The sequence below is a fragment of the Pygocentrus nattereri genome, chromosome 6 (assembly GCF_015220715.1).
Source record: "Pygocentrus nattereri isolate fPygNat1 chromosome 6, fPygNat1.pri, whole genome shotgun sequence".
NCBI classification, from domain to species: Eukaryota; Metazoa; Chordata; class Actinopteri; order Characiformes; family Serrasalmidae; genus Pygocentrus; species Pygocentrus nattereri.
The window spans coordinates 17,878,649-17,905,940 of record NC_051216.1 but is presented as its reverse complement, the minus strand read 5'-3'; the positions used below and the strand labels follow the sequence as shown (position 1 = coordinate 17,905,940).

General features: G+C 40.1%; 1 protein-coding gene across 5 annotated transcripts in view; it reads right to left on the bottom strand.

Annotated features, from left to right (window-relative positions):
- Positions 1–27,292, bottom strand: part of pard3bb (par-3 family cell polarity regulator beta b) — a 330,914-nt gene that overhangs the window by 234,323 nt on the left and 69,299 nt on the right. For all 5 annotated transcript variants that reach the window (XM_017691685.2, XM_017691687.2, XM_017691688.2 and 2 more), the window contains exons 4-5: positions 15,239–15,446; positions 1,059–1,153 (exon numbers count right to left, since the gene is read on the bottom strand). In XM_017691685.2, coding sequence (XP_017547174.1) covers positions 1,059–1,153; positions 15,239–15,446 — 303 coding nt within the window. The remainder of the gene's footprint in view (positions 1–1,058; positions 1,154–15,238; positions 15,447–27,292) is intronic.

The window sequence follows — 27,292 nt, the reverse complement described above, 5'->3', positions numbered from 1 at the left end:
GAGAGAGAGTGTGAGTGTGTGAGAGAGAGCGAGCGAACGAGAGAGAGAGAGAGAGAGAGAGAGAGAGAGAGAAATGAAGTGTATTAATGTCATCCACCATGTTCCAATAAAAGGGCTTGCATGAGCAGAGTAGTAATCATAAAAAACTCCATCTATTTGGAATCAGCCCATTAAGCAGGACAGAGGGAGAGAGAGAGCTCTCACAGAGACAAATAGACAGAATACTCCGCTAACTCGGTAAAGCACCATAAACACATCCATACAGTCCATCACTAGCACTTCGCTCTTCCTCCATTACAGCCAAATAGTTTCCATACCCTTCCTCCCTCCTATTAGCATTTCAGTGGGTAAAGTATACATATAAATATGAGCAAATGACAAAATATAACAAAAGAAATATGGGGTGAAATGAACGATTCAAGCTGAATATGTTTGTTTTAGTGCGGCTAAACTGCTCTTTGCTTAGAGCGTATATTTAAAAAAAGCAAATGACTTCTCCGAAAAACGTCAGTGTGGACATCCCTCACAAACAAAGATGAACCAAAAGTCTTATAAATCAGTTAAGAACATCTATGCAAATTAACTGTGGTGGTCTGTCAGTATTGACATGATTAATTAAATATTCTTTTCTTCACTGTCTTGACTTGTTTATTTTTGTGTATACGAAAAGACAATCGATAAACATTTTGAAACTTAACAATAACATAACAAAGGAAGAGCTCCTTTGCACATTCAGATTGTGTTGAGTCTTAAAAATCTCCAGGTCTTCAACAGCGAAAACTAGATTAACTTCTGTGTTGGATGAATGACTACAGAAAAAGACTTGATATTGATCGATCAGCTGTGATGTGTATTGCTTTTTCAGGACGCACACGCACACATTTTATATATATATATATATACACACACACACATATATATATATACACACACACACACACACACACACACACACACATACATACACATATAAAAGCATGCATCAGAAAGACAAAGGAATTTTATTATTATTATTATTTTTATGATTAGTGTAGTGTCAATATATGCATGTATCTTACAGTTGGCCTGTCAGTCAGTTCCTCGTTATGCTGTCCACTCTCTCCTGGGGGTCCCAATGCAGAGTCACTGCTACTCCTAACCATCAGAGGGGTGCCTGAAAAAAACAGAAAATATTTAATCTCACTAAAAATTTGATTTCAATTAAAAAAAATAATAATAACAACAAGAGTTCTGAGACCACAGCAATCTTAGCACAACGGTCCAGATATAAACCCTTGACTTTCAGTTATAAATCCTCAACCTTCAGTTCTGAATATTATCAGTCTATTTTCATCACAGGCTGTTATGCAGAAGCAGGACAGAGGAAAGCTTGCGTGCAGAAGCTGAATTTTAACTCTCAGCACAACACACTTCTCAGAGGAGATTGGGCATGTCAAGGACTTTGAGAGAGGAAGGATGAAGGGAAAGAAAGACAGAATAAGAAAAGAGAGCAACAGTCATGAGGATTTAATGGAATGTTAAATGGAACGTCTTTTAGAAACAGCAAACACAGCAGCTGGGACAGTGTTGTACACTCTGACATTACTCTCTCACAAGAAAACCACGTTTCTCCCAAACTTGCTGCCTTTTACCCTTAAACACCTGGTAAGCTCAAACACAAATCACAGCACTCATCACGCAAGAGAGTTCAACAACAACCATTCCACTAAATACTAAATGAAAAGGAAAAAAAACAACTATATTTCTCATAAAGGTTTATAAATCTATTCTATGAATGAAGATGGCAAAGACTGCTCTGGGAACATCTCTACACAGCACGTTTCTTTGGACACACAATTATTGGACACCGTTCAGTTCTTTTAGACCATTTTATAAGTACACTGGTGTTTGAAATCTGAAATCACTGTTGTGAATAAAGTAAAACAAATTGTGCTGCAGATACATGTACAGAATGATTCTAATTAGGGATGCACCAAAACGGGAACTGTGGTCTGAATGCCAGCATCCAATATTTTTAATGTATGTATGTAGATGACAACCCATGAAGAATTATAAAACTGGGACTATATCTACCTGGATCAGTGTTACACAGAAATACAGCATGTATTTCTGCAGATATCTGCAGATCTCTTCTGCATCACCTGTAAAATCTTAATATCTGTCCAATTTTTTGATGTGTGTAGTTGTTTGCACATACCGACATAATTCTGATATCATGTATCGCTAATCCTAATAAGATACTAATATTCCTCAGATTTCAAAAAGACTGCTAAGAAGCTATAAGAATTCTGAAATATTTAGGCGATGAACAAAGCTGATGATTCTGTAACAACTGAGAAAACTGTGTAGCATCAAAAATAAGCTTATAATAAAACAAACATCCAGAATATCTCATACTAAAAATTCCCCATGATCAAGCAGCTGTTCACAGTAACTTTGTGAGAAATATCTACAGACAACTACAGCCTAATACAAAACAAAATACTTTCCTCTACAGGGAACCAATTTGCACGTGCCATAACTCTTGCATAGGCCACATTTTACGCCCCCTCCCCTCTGTTTAGGATGTGTTCACTTGTTTTCACTTGTTTACACACACACACAAAAAAAAACAATAAAATGTAATTGGTGTGCATACAACTATAAATATTAGTACTTCCCCTTTCTTTTGCTTCTTCCAGTAGCTATACTGCTTCTTACCAGTTTTGCTATGATAGTCATCCCAAACATTAAATTAAAAACAAAGCTCTTTACAGAATCCAAAAATCCTTATTATTATTCTCTAATATTCTCCAACTCAATGCAACACAAACTCTGGCAATACAAATGCAGGGTAAAAGGAAGACAGTGTGCATGAGTTTGCCAGTTTCAGCAGGAGGTAAACTAAGTACTCAGTGAGACCGGAGCATTTTGGCTCTTTCTTCAGGAGTGCCCCCCCTACGCTTCTCCCCCTGCAGGCCTGCATGCTCTGGCGGCTATGCCTCCACTCTCTCCTGGCCAGGAAGGACAGGCTCCGCTGGGCTTGAACGCCCCCAGGCCACCATGTCTGCCTGATTTCACCCTGCAGGGGGTAGCGAGAGAATAAGGGGTGAGGAGTTCTGTGCCCGGCCCAGTTGGACCCCAAGCTGCTCTGTGGGACAGCCAGCGTGAGGCCACCTTCCGTCCAGACAATTAGCCCTAACTAACATGCCGGCAGAGGAGCACGGCCCTGGTGTAAAGCCACAAATCTCACAAACGCTACTTCATCAAGGCCATAATAACCCAGACACCGAGGACATTCTATTATACGCATGAAAGTAACCAGTGCACCGGGAAGCAAACTCTCCTATACAGTACGTGCCCAGAACTTGAATAGGACTATATTCGGTTATCAAGCTACCAGACATGGAATTGAAGGGGATATGCCAGCAGTGTCGTTTTAGTTAAATGTCATATGAAAGAAGTGCTCAATCCTTTACTCATCCCGCTGAGCATTGATAGAAGGTGTAAAAGGGAGCACGAATGAGAGAGAGAGAAAGAGATGAGACATTCTTCCCATCACTCTATAATCAAACGCTCTGTGCAGACAGAGTGCACGGAGGAACAGTGGCGGCGGTCACACGAGTCTTTCAGCGTGACGCATCTCAGTTGCACACTGCCTGCATCTACCCCTCAGCCAAACACGGAAGAAAAACAGTTTCAGCAGACAAGCCTGTAACCCTGCTCTGATAAGTCATGTAGAGTGGCATTATAATGGATTTAGCAAACCTATTTACAGTAACATCTATTAATATCATCACCGCTGCCACAACTGAAAGATACGCTTGAAACAACCGCCATCAGCTATCAAACACACATATATAACAGTTGTGAGAGAAACACAACACCCTCTATACATAAACATAAATACATGTCATATCCAAACTTTTAAACTGCATTTTCAGCTTTTTATTTATTTACACTATTTGAAAACACCAGATGGGCGGCACGGTGGCGTGGTGGGTAGCGCTGTCGCCTCACAGCAAGGACGGCCTGGGTTCGATTCCCCGGCCGGGCGACCAGGGTCCTCTATGTGTGGAGTTTGCATGTTCTCCTCATGTCTGCATGGGTTTCCTCCGGGTTCTCTGGTTTCCTCCCACAGTCCAAAGACATGCAGTCAGGCCAATTGGACGTGCTAAATTGCCCCTAGGTGTGAGTGTGTGAGTGACTGTCTGTGTCTGTCTGCCCTGCGATGGGCAGGCGACCTGTCCAGGGTGCATCCTGGTTTTCTTAATATATCATCTTATCATACAGGAAAATGGGATATGATCTGGGCCACAGCAAACTATACAAGCCTATTACAAAAGGTTTCATGCACCAGACGTTCTGAAAACATTGACACAAAGCATTGTAATGCTGTCTTTTACATCAATTCTGAAACTGATGGACTATGATGCTGCATACAATTTTTAATTGGATGTTCTGCACTGCACTGATGCATTAAAAATGAGCTATTCAATCAGAGCTATGCTGTCATTGTCACTCTCCAAGCAAATGCGCATCACAGTGTCCACTAAAAAAGTGTAAACTAAAGAGTGTCCACTCTTCTTTCAAAGTTCTTAGTGCTTATTTGCCTAGAAATATTGTAGTTGGTGTGAATAGGTCTTAAGAACAGAGTACTACTGCACACAGAATGTCATGTCCAAGTCTTCTTGATCAAAGTGACCAAGGGGAACAGAGCAAATCAGACTGATTTACTACAGCACTCTGCTACGTGGGCTAAAGCACAACCTGAGAGGAACACTCTCATCCATCAGCCTAAACTCTGCACTCTGTGTACCCAACGTCAACCACAACCAGGTAGCTATGACCCAAAGTACTGTTACAATCACTGCTCTGTCTCAACCTCTACCCTATCATCCATCATCTTCAGTCATTAGTCCAGCACTACCCATGATCACCTCTGAAGCTAGACCACTTCAGCTTATGCAGAGTTGGTATCCCCAACTTATTTTACAGCTCTGCTCATTCAGATGCTTCTCCTCAGCTTCCAATTCATCAGGCAGCAGCATGGAGCCATTAGAGCGGGCTTATAATGGATGCAGTGTCAGTGGGCTGATGAGTGTGGATTCAGGCTGAGAGATTGAGAAGATGGAGAGAGACCACGAGGACGCTGTGCTCTGTGGGCTAAAACTGTAGCCCTGGGGGTCTTTACTCATCACAGCGTCTCTCCGCTGCTCCATCCATCTCGCTCTTTAGCTCACCCAAGGCTCGCTCTCTCTCTCTCTCTCTCCTTTACTCCATTTCTCATTCTCTCATTCAACCTTCCCGAATCATTTGTTCTGAATTTCTCTCACTCTTTTTCCATCATCTGTCTCTTCTACATGCATGAGGTGATGGAACACCATCCAAAGACCTTTTTAAAACAAAAAATATAGCTTTTTATCTAATATCAACACCAACTTCAAGAACATGACTGAACACTTTATGACTGGTGGCCATAAAGACCCTGAGGGATGGCTTAAGCAAAGACAGAAGGTTGACAGACTGGAATCATAAGTCATAAAACATTCAGATGATCCCAAAGCCACTTTGGGGTGTTACAGTGGTCTCAGGGGTGTTCAACCAAATACAAAATGTATACACTGAGAAATATTTGTATGGTCAAATATTGATCATTATACAAAGAGCACCCTTGATGCACTTAAACCTGGAGACTATTGATTAGAACAAATGGGAAAATCAATGCTGTTTTCAATCAGCCCAAAATGTGTTTTTGTAAAGGCGCAGAGGCAGCAAGAGTATAAGAGAATAAGAGAGATACAATAAAGACACAGATGAAAAATCATAAATCTAATGCTTTCTCACAAATAAGAATAAAAAGGCCTTGGATCTTAAGTTCCACACAGCAGCCGATGAATCAAATGCTTAAAAAAAAAAAGAAAGAAAAGAAAAGAAAAAGAAAAAGAAAACATCTACAAAAGCATTAGTTCTCAAAGATCTACTAATCATCTCAGCACTAGATGAGACACACTGTGGTTTGCTGAGAGCAACATGGTTGTCCAGCCCTGTGGTACTTTCAGCCTCGCTTTGCTGGGTCAGCGCCGTCCAATCCCATTTCCTGTCTAAGTGAATCTGTGCTTTATCACTCAGACAGAGACCCATACAGTACAGGAGGTTAAGGTTATGCCCTGGCGGTTTTCATAAATATGTCAGAAGTGATGAAAGTGGCTGGATTTGGTTGTATAGGAGATAACCTGCCGGTGAGGATTCCTCACACGCGCAGGCCTGACACTGAGCATGACCAGGGGCTTCAGGTGAGACTAGCCAGATACACTCCAACAGGCAGGGCTTACTGAGCTAAAACGCACACTTCCTCTTTACTCTCCTTCTTCTCTGACTCGCCAACATTTGTCTTAAATTGATGTTCTCCCTGTTCCTCTCTACCTGCACCTCTCTCTGACTAATCTCATTCTTTCTCTATGACTTTCCTTCTTTCTTCAATTGCCATCTCCTGGTCTTCCATATAATTTTGAATGAACATTTTTGATAAGTCTGTGCTCTTTGGCAAAAACTGATTATGAAAATGTCAGTACCATAAGGAGACATCTAAATTCCAAAGATTAGTGGTACAGTCAGTCAAACGAAACTTTTTATTTTCGAATCTAATGCATGCACCACTATGCAAAAACCTAGCTGTGTAGATGCAACATTATCATTAGACAAGAGCTGATCATGTTCTATACTTGTAAAGATAAAGGTTCCTAATTTTTTTTCTTTAACTTTAATGAGCAGGTTTATTTTTAAATGGTACAGAAACACAGTTACACAGACCTGCCAAGCCTTATGCATTTTGTGTAGCAGGTACACATTTTGACATCAAAGTATGTTACTGCAATTTGTCACTCTAAACTACACAAAAAGCTGGTGACGCCTGTGAGTTCAACTGTGTACAGTACTCAAATCTGAGGGCAAAAGGCAGCAGCGTCTAACTTTCCGAAAAACAAGAGTTCAACCATAATTCTGGGTTCATTCCCCGGGGATGACAAATGCATAATGTCAATTATTTAAAGAGACTGGAAAACCATAGCAACAAAAAAAAAAAATGGTGTTTATCTCTTTCTTTTGCTCTCTTCACTCTGTCTGGCTGGTTCCACAAGGGATGATCGTGCTTTTACCTCCTGGGCAAAGGTAAATGGGCTGGACTGGATATGGAAAGTTGAAATTCTAAATTGAGTGAACTTTAGGCAGACCTGCCAACCTCTGGAAAATGTTTAGCAACAGTAGCCTAACATTACATAATTTACATAACATTTATATAATTTGCACCTTGCTTGCTTGTTCATCAGGCATTTAGCAAAGTAACGTGAAGTTATGAGGTGCCAAGTAAAGTCATAAAGTCCATGTCTCACAGATCATTAAATGTGACTTTTCTCAATACTGTATTTATAATTATTGCAGCCAAACCCATGTGCTAAGCAAAGTGTTTGTTTTATTTTGTTAGCAAGTCTGCATGATGTGGAAAAAAGTTTGTTAGACCAGCTCATCTCGTTTACAAATGTTTTTTTTTTTAAAGAAAGATTACATTTTCGTGAATCTCTCACAAAGTAGGATTTCTTGCACGCTTGCTCTCACTTTTTTAATTTAACAAGTTTAATTTAAACTAACCCTGATATTTCTGTCTCATGATAGTGGAAGATTAAGCTTAGCATGAGTATCTAAACCTGGGTTAAAATGTAGTTGACCATAAAATTTTGTTCACCGTAAAATAAGTTAATCATAGCTGAATTTGTTTTGTGAATGCATTTGTTTTGTATAATTTAAGCTGGAAATATACTTCAAAACATAAAAGAACCAAAAGAAACCAAACTACCACCAAAGATACTGCTGTAAACATATTTAAAAACTGGGTGCATGTCTTGGCACTATTAGAATCCTGCTTTGTACAGCAGACCAGTTGCAGTCAGGAGGAGGTCTGTGGTTCCTTTTGGTTTTTGTGTGTATAAAAACATAACATGTCCAAATAAAAAAATGCAAAGCAAGAACACCAATCAGGGCACAGTTGTCACTTTGTTCTGAACTTGTTTTGACCTGTTGGTCATACCAACCCAGTGCAAGCACACGGTTCAACGTCAGTGCAGCATTTGGGAGCACATACATCTACCTAAATGATGGAATTAACCTAAGTTTAAGTAAATAGACCAGAATATAGAAATATGTACACACATGCAGTCGTGACTGGCATGTTTCTTTTTTTCTGAATTCATACAAACACTTTCATTTTATAGTAAATTATTTTTGGTTAGTTTATGTTTATGAACAGAGACCTATAGATCAATACAGAAAAGGAAAATTTATTTGTGAACCCGTATTTAAAGCAAGTTTTTCTTACAGCTTGTAACTAATTTACAAAGTAATCTTAAACTGAAACTTTGCTTGTGTGTAAAAGTGATTTCAGAGCCACTCGGTTCTACCTGATGACAACTGTTTGCCTTCAGTGTTTGCAGTGTCAGTGGGCTGATGAGTGTGGATTCAGGCTGAGAGATTGAGAAGATGGAGAGAGACCACGAGGACGTCAGCATCACTAATTAATGACATTCTATTAAAAGACTGGTTTAACAAGAGAGACACTGGAGGATTTTCACCTAAAATGAGTTCATGAAGCGACTCTTATTACAAAAATGATAACAGGACATCAGAGCCATAAATAATCTTTTAGTACTTTTACTTTCAATACTTAAGTACATTTGAAGGCAAATACTTTTGTACTTTTACTCAAGTTGAGGTCTAGAGTAAGGACTTTTACTGGAGTAATATTTTACCTTGGGTATCTCTACTTTAACTCAATTTGTGTACTTGTGTACTTCGTCCACCTCTGGACCATACAAACGTTTAGCAAGAAAAACTGTCTAAGATGGACATGCTTCATGAGACAGGCCCCAGTGTCAGTGTCAAATTAAGCTTAATATAAGCTCAATATAACTATTTAGTCACAGATATGTGTGAGTAAATTTTGATTAAAACGGAACTAGTAAAATTAATTTAGATAAACTCATGGTAAAAGATATGGCTAAATTATGACAAACTAATTAAAGGTTAGTTTAAATTTAAAATTTCTGCCACATTTGGCACAACCACCTAGCCTCTCCTAGTCTCTTGCTTGCTCACTGGGGGCTGTAACATATGGACAAAATAACCAAATGCCATCATACTGCTGCAAATTGTGATTGCAATATGCCTTGCACTAAATTGAAATCATACTGTTATACCATCAATGAGATAGAATTAAAAACCAGTCTGTCATTTTGGACCAAAATGATTTACATTTGCTGAATGAAGCTTTCATTCATCAAACCTACAGTAACTTGTGTAGGAAGTATAAGAAATACCTAATAAGATGCAGTGATTCATTTAAGTGCAAATTTAGCTATTGTAGCCTTGTCAGATATCACTACTGTAAAGGAGGACAATATTGTGTTAGCAGTTAACCAACAATATATTGTCCTGTCCTATAGCCCACTCTTTCTGTGTCTCACCCCCATCTGTGTCTCTCTCTCTCACTTCTGTGTCATCTCCTGGCTGACAGCGTGACCGATACAGCGAGGGACTCCGGCGCTGCTGTGCAAGCTGTTTTGGGTTACAGAGAGATCACAGCAGAGATGTTTACATGGGCCAGCGGCCTCCATCCGGGGTCATGATGGAGAGCAGAGACCTGAGTGTGTCAGTGGAGAAAGGTTGAGAGTGTCAGAGGTAATTTACTGCATCTGTGCTACGGCAGCCCCTGAGGGACACATTACCTCCTGGCCTAAACCAACATAGAGACACTGAGGTTAAAGACTTCATCAGCGAGAGCCACCTGGAAGAGCTCAGAGGATCAATTCATAGACGCAAACATGAGGAACCTCCATCCATGACTTGGACAGAGAATCTGATAAGCTAGTCTGAGAAAAGCTGAAGCTGTAACGTAGTCTACATTAACCTCTTAGATGTAGCTAAATGCTTTGAAATGCACATAATCTAGGAACATTTCTACACTAGAGCGGTCTCCAGAGAGCTATTTTTGTTTATTTCAGCAATTTTCCACATGGAATGTGCACAATCGCAGAGCTGAATCCCTCTGATTAGGATCAAACCCTCGAGTGCAGACAGTGCTACATGCATAGTCTCTGGTCTGAGATGTTCAGAGTTCAGTGTGTGTATATGAGCGCACATACACACAACTGCATCCCTATTAGTAATAAGCACAGCTCCTGTCTGTACCGGGACCTGCTGATTACATCTTTCTCCCTCTGAGGCAGGAAAGCAGCAGTTCAAGAATCAATAGGCTGCAATGATTCCACACAGAGAGGGAGGGACAGAGTCATAACCCCTACATATACTACACCCACTACATGCGAACACATTCGTACCGTGTGAGAGAAACGCACCCAGAAATGGCTGCAATTCGCTGTGATGTTTAACTGCATATAAATGAACAGAGTATGATATAGCCACAACCTGGGAAAGGAGTTAAAGGGAATTTTGAGGGAAATTTTTTTTTCCACGAAGAAAAAAATATTTTGTCAGGTTTTCAGATACTGTAAATCTATTTGTGATTTTGTTATCAACAGTGCTCAAGAGGAATTTTGAGACATTTTTTTTTACAAAAAGCAAATTGTCTAGTTTTAGACAGTAATTTTTTGTGTGTGTGAAACATGCTTCTAATTACCATCCACAGGCTTCTAACACATCGAACAGCAACAATGGTTTGATTACTCTTTCTGTTCCTTACTGACTAAAATAAAAAACAAATTGAAATTGTACTTTTTTTTAATTCCTATTACTGTTTCGCTGGTGTAGTATGCTAGTCGCAGCTTCAGTATCTCAGAAAACTAATATTCTGATATGTACTGTCTATAATGAAAATTACTATTATAAAAATGTTATACATTGTGTTATGTTATAAACAATTTTAAAAACAATTGGGACATGACAAAAACTTCTGGATGACTAATGCAAAATCTGAATTACAAAAGTAGGCCTTTCTGTAATAATAAAAAACATGTTTCAAATGAATGATTTATATATGAGCCAAAAAAAAAAATCTATATAACATCTGTTACATGGTGGCAGCTTTTTTGTGTCATGGTTACAGCTTTTTATGTTCCATTCACCATGTATTTGCAGCCAGCCACAGCTGTATGATGAATTTGATGGGTCTGTAAGTCTATAATGTCTGATCTACCATTGTACTGTGGCTGTATAATTCCATTATGGATTACACTTTGTCAGTTCTTTCCAGATATTTTGTGAGGTAAATCAGATGAGCTGATGAGGCTACCGCATCTAAAATAACATCCGACTCTGAATAACGGAAAAAAGAGACGGCCTGAGGACACAAAATGTAAGGTGTGTTTAGTTCATTGTCAACGTCCAATTTATATTCTATTACACAAAATTATATTACACTTAAGCATGTGCTTAAGAAGGCATATAACAACACTGCATATTCTGATGGATGTTAATATAAAAATGTGCTGTTACAGAGCTGACAGACTATATTATAGAAGACTCTAGGTTTGAGAGACAGAACAGCTGAAGTCATAGCAACCTGCACCATACAACCAACATTTAACAGTATAGTAATATGCTATAAGGCAGACAAACTGCATAAATGGAGTATGAAAAATGATACTGATGCCAACTAATACAATTGTGTTTAATACAATTAAGTATGAAAAAGGAAAGAGTATGAGACTTCCTAGCGCTACCTAATGTCCCTCGCGTCTCTTAGCTGTGATATATCCATTTATTTTATAAAGACAAACCACAGGAGTGTAAACAAGGAATCATTTGCTCTGTGGTATCTGAAGCTTAACTCCATGAGTTCACTCTGTTGCATGTGCTTGTGTGTGTCTGTAAGCTAACATAGTCCCAGAGAATACTATTTCTCTCTGTAGACCTCCGAGCATGGTTTTAAAAGTAGTGTTACAAAAGCTGATATTTTAACCAGCACAATGTGCCAAGAGAAGAATTTTTAATTTAGCTTGATTTCTTTATTTCTTTTTTATTTAACATTAAATCAACCCTCAACCTCATATCAAATTAACCAAGAACATAAACAGTGTTTTCTAGCTCTGCTTTAATACACCACCCAACCAACTTCATCCGGATAAACAACAATCTTATTTGAACGTCTGAGTAAAATTCCAGCTCAAAAACTCCTGCACCAGTCTACCTCTGCTCTCCGCCAGAGTGAGGAGTCCCTTCAAAAAGCTGAAATTGATTTTTCCTCTCTGTGGCTTTCTGCTTTGTGAACTAATTGAAGTAATAAAACAAACCAGTAAAGCATAAAATAGTATTAGGGATCTGGTTTCATTGCAGGGATTTCACAGGTCATCATAGAGCTAAATGAAGGGGGAGGATGTGAGGCCGTGCTGGGACTGCAAAAGACGCATATTCACTTCCTGTGGTCATGGATGACTGGACACTGAGCATTCACTCAGACCAGAGTGATAATCCACTTAGTGAGGAAGTATCAGTGGACCAGGGCACAGGGGCAGCCAGGAGGATCCCAGCAGGTTACAGGAAAAAGGTGTGTGTTTGCGTTAGGGGTGTAACGATTTCAATACAATATTGGGAAAAAACATGGATGTTTGAAACAGTATATAGAAATTTAAAACATTAATACGCCTTGCTGTCTCTCATTCACCATCACTCTCAAATTAACACTCTTGACAGTTAACAAACAAGGCATCTGGGTAGATCTTGGCCATTTTTCAGATTGTTTATAGCCCGGTTATGAGATCACCTTTTGTAAATAAAATTGCCATTTTTACACCTAACCTGTGCCTACACTCATTGGCCTTTTTATCAGAAATACCTGCACTTTTAGGTTTACAAATGCCTGTATGGAAATGACAGAGGACAGCGCTATTGTCTCTAACAGTATTTTTCCACCAGTGCGGTGCAGTGCGGTGCAGTCCGGTACAGCACGATTACAAATCCCTGACGACTGAGTCATACCACACTTGAGCATCTGTGCTGAATGAGGTTACCCTTCTGCTGGGGAACCAAGCGAGCCGAGCAGGAACACACGGCTAGAGGTGGAAGTGATGCAAACCACTGAATGAGCAAACTTAATCGTCACAAATACGGCACTCCAGGCCACTGGAGATGGCCATTATTACAAAAAAAAATCTAGCTAGCAATTGCCATCTATGACTCACATACACATAAAACCAAATGTGGCAGAAGGCCAATCTGAACTTGAAGGTCCTCCGTTGTTGTTGTATTTAGTATTAAAACTAGATTCATGTAAGAACAAGTTTCTGTTGCGTGATGGGAAACAGACAGGTGATCAACCAGGTAACAAACAGTAAATAAGCAGGTGTATCCATAGGCAGGTGTATATATTCTGCAGCATCAGATGAGCTACAGTCAGTAACTGCATACCTGCAAAGTGCTCCTAGGTACAGTTAATAACCTGGACAGTCAGTGTTTATGCATGTCTTCTGACTTTGATATCCAAATATCTGAACAACGTATCTACATAATAAATATCTAGATCTCTACACAATTAATTTTAGTTTAGGTCTGCACAATTCCAGTTAAAGCTAGAAGCCCTGATGGTCCCACCTTCACTTCACTTCCCCACAGGAGTGAGTTAGAGAGTGAGCATGTCTATGTGAAACCTCTCCTCTGCACAGATGGTTCCATCCCAGATGGTTGTCAAGCTTTGTAGACGTGACAAACTGCATATTTACAGCCGTGGCAAATGAAAGAGGAAATGATTACTCCGTTCAGATGAGACCTGACGCCTTGATGCAGAAACAGGGAAACTGAAGCAGGGCGCAGGAATGCTGGCTAAAAAAAATAAATAAAAATTTACTTTCCAACACATTAAACATTACAAGCCCCTGTCTACCATTACAAGGAAACTTAAAACACAGCGAGCGCTTTTACAAGAAGGCATGAAGAGCAAGACACACACACACACACACACACACACACACACACACACACACACACACACACACACACACACACACACACACACACAGAGCTTGTTCACCTTCACCTAGTTTAAATTTCACTGCACAGCATGTTCTACCTCCCAAAGATTCTGAGACATTAAAGGGATGCCGGCACATGCTTTCTGTATTCCCTATGACACCAGACACAGCACTGAAGTAAAGCCAGAGACATGTTCAAAAGATCAAAAGATGATACACCCTTACGACTAATAAACCAGGACTTGAAGGTAGCTTAAGCCAGCTAGGCCAATCACAAAGGACCGCTTCTAAAGGAGATATTAAATTAGAGGTGGTCAGTATGGCAAAACTCTGGGGAAAATAGTACAGAGACTATTTTTTGGGGAGGATTTGGGCTTACACTCTTTTGACAAAGGAGTGAAACAATAGACAGCAACACCAATTGATAGCCCTTTAAAACCCCTCTTTAATGAATCATGCAGCTTCTCAATGTTTCTTTAAGTACCAATGCTAAAATATGCTCGGAAAAACATATGGTGATGTAATTTATTGTGATAATGACATGATATTGTTATATCGTGCATCCCTATATTAAATGATTAGCTCTATTCTCTGCTGTAAGATGTTCATTGCTTTTTAATGACTGTGTTTATATATAAAACTTTGTTCCAGTAGATGCCTCGACAGTCGTGATTAGTAGTGGATTCCATATGCTGTAAACTACATTTATCCTAACAAATGAGAGAGAGAGAGAGAGAGAGAGAGAGAGAGAGAGAGAGAGAGAGAGAGAGAGAGAGAACAAAGAGAGAGGGAAAGTGTGTAAGAGAGAAAGAAAGGGAAAATAAGTTACAGAGAAAAAGAGCATGTCACTGAGAGGGAGTGAGAGAGAAACAGAAGGAAAGGACAGAAAGAGTGAGAGCATTTACATCTTAACACAGCATACTGTTTCTTCTATTACCAGAATCATTATCATCAAACTCCAAAGCAATGGGAATCTGTCATTATATTCCCCATTAACTTCTAAACAAAGAACCAGTCAAAGATGTCTGCTAACCATCGTTACTTAGAAATGAGACTCATGCAGCAGGCTGCACTGCCTACAGAATTTCTAATCTCAACAATTTAGCTTCTGTGACCTGTAAGGGAAACAGCACCGATGCATCTAAGAACACTATCTAGCTATGACAATTCAATCTACGCCCTCTTTATAGTGAACACTAAGTGCATCTTATCTTCTTCTACAGTGTTGTGGATTAGATGACATAAGATGATATCTACAGCTTTTTTTTTTCTTGCATGTAACATACTGGATTTGAGGGCAGAGGAGTTGACTTCGATTTCGCCTCCTGTGATCGGCTGGAAGCAGGCCAGCTCGGAGTCATAAGGCTCAGGACTGGGGTGCCCTGTCCCACCACCGCTGCCGTTGGTGTAAATATTACTGGCACCAGCGCTGCTACCCCCTGGACTCACTGCCCCCCTCTGCTGGGCCTCCTGCTCCTCGTACACTGCGATCAGCTAGCCAAAAGAAAGGGAGAGGTGAAAAGAGGGGAGAAAAGTCTATATTAATACACAAGCAGTCATACGCCAGACAAGAATGTTCAAATTCACATACTTTCATATCTTCTTGACATTTCTCCATATGCACTCAAAAAAGTATATTGGCTAAGACTTAAAGCTGTTAAATATCAGCAGATTACAGAAACTTCCAAAAGAAGGAAGAAGAGTTTACAGTTGTACCTTATATGCGTTTATATTAATCACACCCAATGGAATCACACAGATTCATGTAAACTAAAGAGACAAATTTACCTTCCCCTTTAACATCATAATGCACCAGTAATAGTAGCCAATAATGTGTTTCACATTGCACTACCCACCCCAATGATGACTGACCCATCCAGCAAAAATGCAAAAATGCTCAGCTAGCTCAGAAACCCACTATGACACTGGTTTTACTCAAACTAACATCACGGTATGAAATGAAAATGTGTTATGATTTACAATTCACACTGACATACACTAAATTACAGTAGCAACGATATGAGGCAATGCTGACATCAAATATTTTTAATGTACATATCTGCCAACGCTAATGCATAAACATTAATAAAAATGTCAAAGTTAGCACTCAATTTAGCTAGAATTGAATTACAAAAATGTAAAATTTATTTCTGCAGGCTTACAATGAAATACAGACATTTTCCCACAGAAGCTCAGCACTGCTTAAACATTCTGCTCCTCTGTTTGAACAATCAAACATAACTGCATATCAGTCCAAACCTGAGCACTGGAAGTGACTTTTTAAAAAACTATATTGATACTGATATGATTCCTCTATTCTCATGCATCCCTACACTAAAGAATGCAATACAGACAAACCTGGTAAACCAAAAAAAATCCAAAGCTCAAAATCATGTAACACATGTAACTCAACCACTCAAAGCCATTCTGAGGTCAACGACCACTCTGTTTCTGATGTGAGTACCTTATGGATCAGCACTCTATAGAGGACATCTAAGGAGCCCAGCATGGCCAGTGTTGGGTCAGTCTCAGTGTGCGATGAAGTCCATTAGAGGTTCTCTGTGTATGTAAGAGAAGCTGCACTAAAGAACACTGTTATATACAGGAATCCCATGCCATTCACAGAGTGACTGACTCTGCAGTTAGACCAGCAGCCACATTAATGTTCTAGGGGCCTCTAGGCATATAGGGAGTGTGTGTCTCTGTGTATGTGGACGTATGTATACTCAGTGAAGTAGTCAAATAGGACTTTGCTAGCAAAGCCAGAGGCTTCCTGCCAGAGAAGAAAAGAATGAACGAACATGAGGACAATATGTAAACATCTAAATAAACAATAGACCAGAGACTAGGGGGTAGGTGTTAGAGAGGAAAAAATACAACAAAGAAGGAGCTTATGCTGAAGAAAGACTCTGAATGATAAAGCGAGAGAAAAAGAGACTGAGAAAAAGAGAATGGGGGGGGGGGGGTCATTTAACAGCCTCCTGTTCATGTGCCATAAACATTCCTAACACACACCTCCACAAGCTCTCGCTCCCTCACCATCACTCCCTCTACTCCTCCTCTATCTGCCTCTCCAGCCATTCACCCATCAAATCTATACATCCATCTCTTCCTGATTTCCATCATTTTCTTCCCAAGGCCTTTCATGCTATTTCAAGATTCCCTCTTGATGGCTTTCTTTTGCTGCACGAACACTTGTACAGATGCACGTGGCTGGGATATGATCAGGGTGAAAAGGTTGTGATTTAAAAGAGAGAAGGAAGGAAGGAGAGAGAGAGAGAGAGAGAGAGAGAGAGAGAGAGAGAGAGAGAGAGAGAGAGAGAGAGAGAGAGAGAGAGAGAGAGAGGGAAGGACGAGAAAAGGAAGGACGAGAGAAGGAAGGACGACAGCGAGAGAGAGAGAGAGAAGGAAGGACGAGAGCGAGAGAAGGAAGGACAGAGATAGAGAGAAGGAAGGACGAGAGAGAGAGAAGGAAGGACAGAAAGAGGGAGGGACCGAGGGAGAGACAGAGGAGGGAGAGAGAGAGGGAGGGACAGAGGGAGGGAGAGAGGAGAGTGAAAGAAGAGAGCGAAAGAGAAGAACGAAAGAGAAGAGGGAGAGTAAAGTGGTCCAGGAATCAGGAGACATATAAGTCATATGTACATTATACCATAATAAAGGGACCATCCTTTTGTATTTTCTTGTATTTTATTATTTTCCTTAAAGTCTGTTTAATAAAAGTTGTTTTCCAACTTCTCTTTATCCTTCAGAATTGCTTAGAATTGTGACTATTCCTTTAAGCAGGAGTGTCAAACCCAACTGCTAAAAGTGCCATAACAAAAACTTAAACAATAAACTTTTGCCAAACAGGCCATTGTTACTTCAAAACATGCCAAAACTGCAACAGCAAAATAGGCATTGAATACTTACTCAAAAAACAATTCTAAATAAAAATAAGTTATTTTAGGTAGTTTATTAAAACTGCCTGCTTGCTTGAACTAGACACAAGGCATCTTTTCTTTTTATGTAACTGGTGGCCACAGATTGTTGGGGGAACAGGGTCAGAACACACTATGCTGCAGGGCATGCTGGGGACTGTAGTGCATCTCGTACGAAGTACAGAAAATTAAAATAATTTTTCCAGGCCGAAAAGGACTTGGCATGCAGGCCTTGCGTTTCACACATGGCCCTTTAAGAGTGATCTTTTCTGAACAGGCTGTTTTTTGCAGCATATGGACAGTGGAGAGTGAAAGGTAAGTTTAGAATCATCAAACTCTCATTAACAAGAAGCAAGGAGAAACTCGTTCTCTAAGATTGGCCTCTGAATGACTAAGTTGTTAAACTCACTGGATTTAAACGTGCATTGTTTTTCCCCACTCCTACTTTAAAGTTTCTACAAAGTTAAAGAATATTAGTCTTCGCATGCACTCAAATGAGTGTGGCTTTGTGGTTTATTTTTCTAGACTGTAATTAGGAGAGAGGGAGGCCACCCTGAGAAGACTAAGGTTGACATAGAACACAGCAACGCATGCCTCCAGCACAGGCCAACTCAATAGAGCAAGTCATTTTATCCCAGGCTTTTTTTTTCTTTTCTTCATGTGACACACTCCCTTTCTTTATCTCTCTCACCCTCACAAATACAATACAGACATACACACACACACACACACACACACACACACACACAAACACAGTCAGCCAGAACAAATCTCTGTTAATGTATTTTACCCGAATGAACCCTATCCATCTGCTCAATTACCCAACCATCAGGCCGTTGGGCCCGGACTGGTTCGACTTACCACTCTGAGCTCCACGTACCCACAAACACACACACACACACACACACTCTTGTGAGCCAGTGGCATCACGGGGATCCAATACTGAAGCACTTGGACACGGAAATTGGATCAATAGTCCGTTATCAAGAGGAGCTGCTAGACAGGGTAAGTGGCCACGTCTTACTCTATCCTCACTTCCACTCGGGCTTCAGAATGAGTGCTGAAAATTCTACCACCCACCAAACGTGTGTTTTAGCTTTCATCTCAGACCTGCCACAGTTGGAATTTCCATAAACAGACCAAGCTCAGAGACCGAAGAGCACATCGATATCCAATTCAGCCATAGCTGGAGTGGCCCTGTCCTCCTGATGCTCTTAAAGACTGTTATTTCTGCAGGCTGCAGTGGCGTTAATTAGCACGTATGACAGGCTAAAGACTGGAGGGAGACGCAAAACGGACAGACAGTGTTACATAGGCAGCCATATGGAAGTATGCAGAAGGAGTGACTTATGCACATACTCAAAGACATATCGGTGCAAGAATGCTTGAATTAAGTCTGATGACAGAATCAGAACCTGTCAAGCACAATAACATTACTATTGCCGTTACATGTATAAGACATCAGGCAGAAAAAAGAGAAAGAGAGAGAGAGAGAGAGAGAGAGAGAGAGAGAGAGAGAGAGAGAGAGAGAGAGAGAGAGATACACACAAATGTGATGCTGTTTCGGTCACTGAATCTCTCTTTTTATTGACAGAGTGATCGGTCATGGTGGTAGAATTCTCGCCTCAGGTGGGTGTGTGTGGAGGTTCTGATGACTTAAAGAGTTTTCCATACTGCAGCTGTAGATTCTCCTAACTAAGCAGTGACGCTGCATGTAATACACACCAACATGAAGCTACCTGAGAATACTGCAAAGCAAAATGCCTCTACACTTCTGCTTTTTCACACCAGTCATAAATGACAAACCCTGTGGGGGTACTTTGTACCCAATTCTAGAGGCATGTCTGCACCTCATGTGCATGTGACCACTTTTGCTGCCTGTATAGTGCAGGAGCAGAATGCTTACCTCCTAGTACAAAAAAACACCTGGCACTTAGCTACACTTTTATGAAAAAAGGAAATCTACCAAGTCTACCACAAGGACATTCTACTTTCACAGTGTTGCTGCCATATCATAATATATATATATATATATATATATATATATATATATATATATATATATATATATATATATATATATATATATATATATATACACACACACACACACACACACACACACACACACACACACACACACACACACACACATATATGTGAGCTAAATTCGTTCTCACCCAGCAATAGCATCTTTTCTGTGTGGGCAACTGTTTTTGACCTTTTTAACCAAAAGAGCAAATTACTGATGATAAACAAACTCAGTAGCCTCAGTGGTGCAATTTAAGGCAGCTCCATGCAAAGAAGCTGTAATGGCGGTAAGAGTTTACAAAAGACATGCATGATTCATGCAGCACAGAGATACAGAACACCAAGAGAACTCAAAAATGAGAGATGAAAAAAAATGACAGCATTTATACACACACACAAACACTTTTCAGGAGGATAAAAAAGGCCCAATGAAATGTGTGTGGCAGGTAAGTGATAAGAACAGAATGGTAGAACAGCTGCAACCAGACTGACTGAGCCAGCTTCTCACACACAAACACAAAACGCACAGAGATTGGGCAGTCCCAGATCTGTGTGTCTGTTTGTGTGTGTGCACGTCTGACAATCTGAGTAGAAGTCTCAGAGTGGAACTGTGTTCCTTAGACTGCAGTAGTTCCACGATTGTAATGCCCCTCCAACATTAACCACACACACACATACACACACAGTCTACCTCAATCGGCCAGTCAGGTTCCTCTCACAGGAATCTCACAAATGACGGCTGCTCAGACTGCCGGCTCATCATTTGAATGACAGCAGCCCGAAGACAAGCAAGGGAGGGAGGAACAGCTTGCTGAAGGTGGAAAGTTTCATGAAACTAGCAAGGCGTTCCATAAGAGAATTTGTGTGTGTGCGCATGCATAAGATAAAGCGGTCAGCAAGTAAAGGTGTGAGGGAGTAAGTGTGGGTGTAACAGAAGAATCAAGGGAGTGATGAAGTGAAAGAAGTGAAGGAGTAGAAGAGATTGACTGTGTGAGTAGGAATAAGAAAGTGGAGTAAGTGAGGTAGTAAGTGAAGTAGGGATTAAGTGCAGGAATGAGGTAGTGAATGAGGGAGTGAGTTGGTGAGCCAGCTAGGTGGTGAGATGTATTGACTGACGGAGGTAGCGAGTGAGAAGTGTATTGAGTGAAGGAGTTAGGGAGGAAGGGAGTGAGGGAGGTAAGGAGTGAGCTAGGTAATAAGTGAGGGAGAAAATGAGCGAGGGAGAAGTGTATTGAGTGAGGGAGAGAATGAGTGGGTGAGGTAGTGAGTAAGTGAGGGAGAAAATGGGTAAGGTAAAATAGAAAAAAGTGAATGAGTGAGTGAGTGAGTCAAACATGGGTATTCACGTCTCATGGCTCATCCAAATGTCAGTTTGCACTGTGTGCACGCATATGTAGATTATAGGTCATTATATTGACAAGTCATATGAAGCATCTGCTCGTCTCAGCCTCTACGACCAGATCCACTGTAATTAAAACTACAGAATAATCCCTTATTACCTCTCCTTAGCCTCAAAAGCAAATTAAAAACTTGGCATATTCCACAAGAAAGCATTAGAGCACAGTGAAAAATTACTGCTCAATGCCAACAAGGGGGTCTCTTCTCTCTCTCTGCATCTTCTCTCTCCTTACCCTTCCACTAATGTGCAGTATCCCTCTTCCTCTTTATGACTCACTCTCTCTTCTTATTCCGTCTCTGTGTCTCTTGCCCCCCCCCCCCCCCCCCCCCCCTTCTCTTTCTGCTGTGTGGTGGAGCTGTAAGGCAGGTCCTGCCTGTGGAGGTTCTGCTTGTTTAACACAGTGCCCCCAGAGTGTCATAAACGCATCAGCGTTAATGTGTGTGGAGCAGGCAGTAAAACACACTCGGACAAGAACAGCCAATCAGTGCCTGTGGGCTCCAGCACACTCCAACATAAAGGCAGCTACACAGACCAGAGCAGCCACTTTATTGAGATATGCGAGTATGTGCACAACCATGTGTGACACGGGTGGGGTGGGTGGAGAGAGAGGCAGGCAATAGAATAGCTGAAAAATAAGTCATTTCACAAGGCACTTCACTGTACATCATGCAAATACAATCTGGTGATCACAAATGAATACCCTGTGATACACAACACTAGTAGTAGTAGGGCCGCATGACTTCTGTGATGTGGAGAACAAAGGCGGAATCATGGAATTAAGATCGTATATTTCAATACGTTTTTCTTTTAGAGTGTGCCAATTTTTTTCAAAAATGTTCTTATGCCTGTGTGTACATCGTGGCTTGGATGGCATCCTGCATTTGTATGGCAGTGAAGTCATGAGGGTTAGCTAGTTTACTATGGAATCTAACTAGCAGTATTAACAAAAAAAATCACTAAGTGTAAACAGACAGTAACAGTTGTTACTGTTGTCTTAATGTGACAGCAGCAGCGAATATATACACGAGTATACATGTGTATTCATGTAGGATGTGCTGCAGGTATTTTACTTCATACAAGCAAAATTGACTGAAAATATATGCATTCATGAGATCCTTCAGCTGTGCTTATGTCAGTTCCTTCTCCGTCATCGAGGCACACACAAGCTATTCGAGTGCCTCGACCAAAACCTCCTTTGCTGTTGCTTGTATTTCAGCTGTTTCAATCAAAAGAATCCAAAGCATAATTTCTCTGCATCACTATAGTTTTTAGACACTTTCATGTAGCTTGGAGAAGAAAAAAAAAAAAAAAAAAGAAGAGACAGAGAAACAAATCTGACAATTTGAAAACGAAAATAACAGATTTCATAGGGCTCACACTGAGAAATATATCACAGAACAAAGGAACTACTTCAGTAGCTGCACATAATTAATGAAAGGTTGCAATTAATGCATTCCACATAGCAAAATACCAAAATGCCAGGCATTTTTAGTCATCAAAAACAGCACTACTCATTAAAGGAGCACCTAGACAAATTGCTCTGTTCCACTGCATGTGTTAAGAGTGTGCTGTCCAATCATACATGTACCTGCTGACAAATCATTGGTGTTCACACAGCCTGATGGACTGCAGGCTTTTCAGTGGAGTGCACTGTGACTATGGCTACAAATGCATGGATGAGTAATCAAGCTTAATAAATCACAAACTGCACTATAAAACTAATCACTTGTCATGATCATGCAGGCCAGCACAACACACACCTACCCCAACCTCCCCCACCCACCCACCTCTCTCTCTCCCCGTGCTGAGGAAGCAGAAAGCGGACCGAGGGAAGCCTACAGACTCAGATTTATGACCCAAACAACACGCTCACAGCCAGCGCCCACAAACATCAATACAATATGTGTTCTTTTCATCCCCCTTTCTAATCAAATCGATTACTGCTGATTCATGCCCCCCACTCCTTGCAATCAATGAAATGTTAATCAAGCAAATGTATTGTCATGCAGGTGCCTGTTGCCGAATCCTAAGTATGTTTGTGCATTGTTGTGTGGCTGCTGGCGCAAGTGCTGGCTTTAAGGAGCCATGAATCAGCTCTCGGGGACTGGTGCAGAGTCAGCACGTAGAGCAGAGTGATCAGCTCTATTATGGTCACAAAAAACTGCCACAATCACAGCTAAAGCAACACAGAAGACTCTGTGCAAATAAACACAAGTCTATTGAAACGGACAAATTCACAACTAATCATTCGATTAGCTGTTCGATTTACCGGTTATTCTAAATACAATGTGTTGCCTGGCAAAGATTGAAATTATCTGTTTTTCAGCACAAATCGGCACTAAACTTTGTCTCACTGAATTGTGTGCTGAAAATGAGACTTTGATGATTACAGCACTCTACTGGGGCTTGTTACTAAGAAATCAGGAACTTTATTCAGTTTCTGACTCATTCCTGAAACAATGGGTTTTTGTTTAAATGTGAGTATTGGTTGGTAGGGATCATTCTTGTAACAAATTACACCACATTACATCACAATGTGCTTTTTATGGATATCATCAATACGAACACTGAATAGCTTTTTTTTAAATTACATTATACAAATTTTATTAAAGAGAGCAAAATTGATCCTGTTTATTTGGATGTAGTATAGGGTCAGGTGTAAAACATTCTAAAAATCATTGTACTTACAGTTTTACATAGTGCTTTTTATTTGCGGCATTACTGATTAATTTCTGCCTGTCCAACTTATAAAATATTAGAAAAACTAAACATCATGATGCATATCATGAAAACGTCTGGAAGTTTTATGATGTTATATTTTTGTCATATCTCCCATCCCTTTTAGATGGAACAGCAGTGCTTTAGACTACGTTTATACTAAACGATCCCTAGTCAGTAAGAATTTCACGCTCTCATTTCAGAATTTTACTCTTTGTACCCTTTTCAGACAGGGAATGACAAATTTGGTCACAGTGCTTTATCTGAAAATTAAATAGTCTGAATTTGTGTGACTGAATGTGCTTTTCAAATACAAAAACATGAAAGGAAAATGGAATAAAAAAAAAAAAATTAAAAAAAAGTGCACAAATGCTAGGACTGAAGCATCACAGGGGTTTGACCACCCTGTGTGGTTTTGTTTCAGACTCTGGTAGGCTTGTCTGTAACTATTTTCCTGAATTAATTATTTAATTGTCCTCTTTAATCAGTTATTTGTCTAAAACAGAACTGTGTTGTCAACATGTCAATTACAAAAATTGCCATTACTACATCTCATCTGCTGATTAAGGTAAATGGCTTTGATAAACTACTGCAGCCATATTTGCATGCCTAATTACTTCAAACTGTACAGCGCTCAGAGCGAGAGACCAGACCAAGCTTAAAAGGCCACTATATGGTTTTGGAGAGGAAAAGCCCCATTTAACCCAGATGGTCAGAAGGAAAAGGCCCTGTGAATGAGAACGGCTGCTATGCTGTTCCACTGAGAGAGGGCAGCTCTGGGTAAACTCCTATATTGAGAGAGCAGAGCAGAGAGATAAGCATCTTCAGCAGCTCTGAAACCTGAAGGTGTCCTCTAACTTCCGCACATTCATCACTGTATACACAGCACAGCTACACCACAACAGCACCTGGGCCTCATGATGCAGAGTGATTGCATACATGTGTACGTGTCTAGTATTTATTAAAAATACAAATCCATGCAAATCCAAGTAATTCCTATCTGTAGAACAGAAAGATTTTAAGGAATGAGATAAGATATCCAGGTCCAGGACTAAGTACCCCTGTTTAAAGGAGCATTTTGGGTTTTTTTTTTTTTTTTTTTGCGCTTCTTTAAACAAGGTACAATACAGGGCAGCTAATTAGAACAGAAGTCATTTTTGCATATGTCAGTCTAAAAGTCACAGTAACAAAAGCATCCTTTTGATTTTAAGGGATAAAAAGAGGGCAAAACTGTGGTGTAAAAATGAATTACTACTGTTTTTGGTAACTTCACATAAATGTTATAAGTGGGGATTTTTTTCCCTCAGGGGGAAAAAATCTAAAAGAAAATGCAGGCTATGGGCCCTTTAATGCGTCAAATCATAATGCTTTAAGACAATTTAAACGAGCACTAAGGTTGTCTCCATTTGATCAGATATCATCAAAGAAAGCCCATTAATTTACATTTATTTTCTGTATTCTTCTTACCTAATGACACATGGTAACAGCTACATGGCACTGTGGGCTCACAGTCTACTATTCACACTCTATACACTATATGCCTGTTGATTACCTAAGTGGTCAGCTAAACCAGGCCTAACTGGCCACATTCAAAAACAAACACTTTCATGGAGAATGTGCACCACACTTTCAAAATCTTTTAAAATCTACAAAGAGAAATCCTGTGAGCTCCCATTTCTGGCACACAGACTTATGCTTTCTACAGCCACAGTTTTACCCTCCTGAAATATAAGCCCCTCTCTGTTCACAGAAACTTTCAGAACAAAATGTGCAGTTTGTTCTGAACAGAGCCTTTCCTCTTTTTCAACTGTGCCAATTTACCTCTCAAATTACCAGCATGCTTTATTGATTTACAAAGCTTATTTTTCTCTTTATTTATCCGTTCCAAGCTTCCCTTTCCGTTCTTTTTTTTCTTTTAACCGTCAAGGAGCTGGACTTTTGCCCTCACTGTTTTGTATGAAGATGTGAAAAAGTGTTTGGCTGCAAAAAATAAGTGAATATCTCAATATATAAACCACAACAGATACACACTCATACACTACCAACCCCTCACTGAGTATAGATTGACAGCACCCCCTAGCTATTACAGAGGTCAACTGCATTTTATTCAAGGCATCTTCACACCCTGATGCGCACACGTCTTTAAGGTCTGAATGGTAGTATTCTCAACACATCCCTATCCTTCATCTCTATGGGTGTTTGTTTCACTACGCACACCTTCGTCTCTTCACTGCCACATTCAGCTTTCATCATTTGCATGTCACCCCAACACAGCACTTCCTTCTTAACCACAGTGCCGCCAACAAACTCCCTCCGAATGCCTAATGACAGAAACGGCAGAGCAGCAGTGACGACCTGCCACACACACGCACACAGTCAAAGATCACGCTGTGTATAATTATCACACATTCTTTGTCTATCTGGAGTGTTTAACTATCTCTCATTACAGAAATAAACGCCATCTGTATGCAGTCAGCATCCTTAAACACTGCAGTTGAGGATCATTCTCACACAGTCAGATCAAAAAATAAATAAATACGTAAAAAGGTTACTCTGGGGATTCAGGGGCCACCAAACTATTTCTGCTCACTGACCACCAAATGGCCCTGTATCAGTATTCACTGATTTCTCTTTGCTTTCACTTCAGTGATGGGAAAGGATAGAAAGATCTTCACTTAGGAAGAAGGACAAAACGGAAGATGGGAATTCCATCACCCTGTTTTGATTTCACAGCAGCTCGCTGATGCGTGTCTGCTGTTAAGAGTAAAATATCAGTGGCTCAGCAAAACTGTCTGACAGACAGCAGGGAGATGAAGCAGCATCGCTCTCCAGCTGGTGACGTTGGGTAAACAGAGAAAGGTGGGCTGCAATGTTGGAGCAGGTAGAACAATAGTAGAGCTGCAGGGTAGACATAATATGCATGCAGTGAACTACAGCCCTATAAAGCTGTTACTGCAGAAGTAAGATGGCAAGTAAGTTTGAGGTGAGAGGAAGACAGATTTTTCAGTATTTCAGTATGTAAATGTGATAATTTTTAATAATTTTTTTTATTATTATAATTTATTATTTTTATCAAGGAGGGCAGCAAATGAAGTACTGTTTTAAAATACATAAACATACAGTGCACAGAATTTAACAAATTAGATGTATATATTTATTTAAAAGAAAATTTACGCAAAATGTGAACACCTCAATCAATTACGTTTTGTTAATTTAATGCAACATAAAAAAAATTGATGAAAAAACTTACACAGCCCACACATTTTACTTATTTA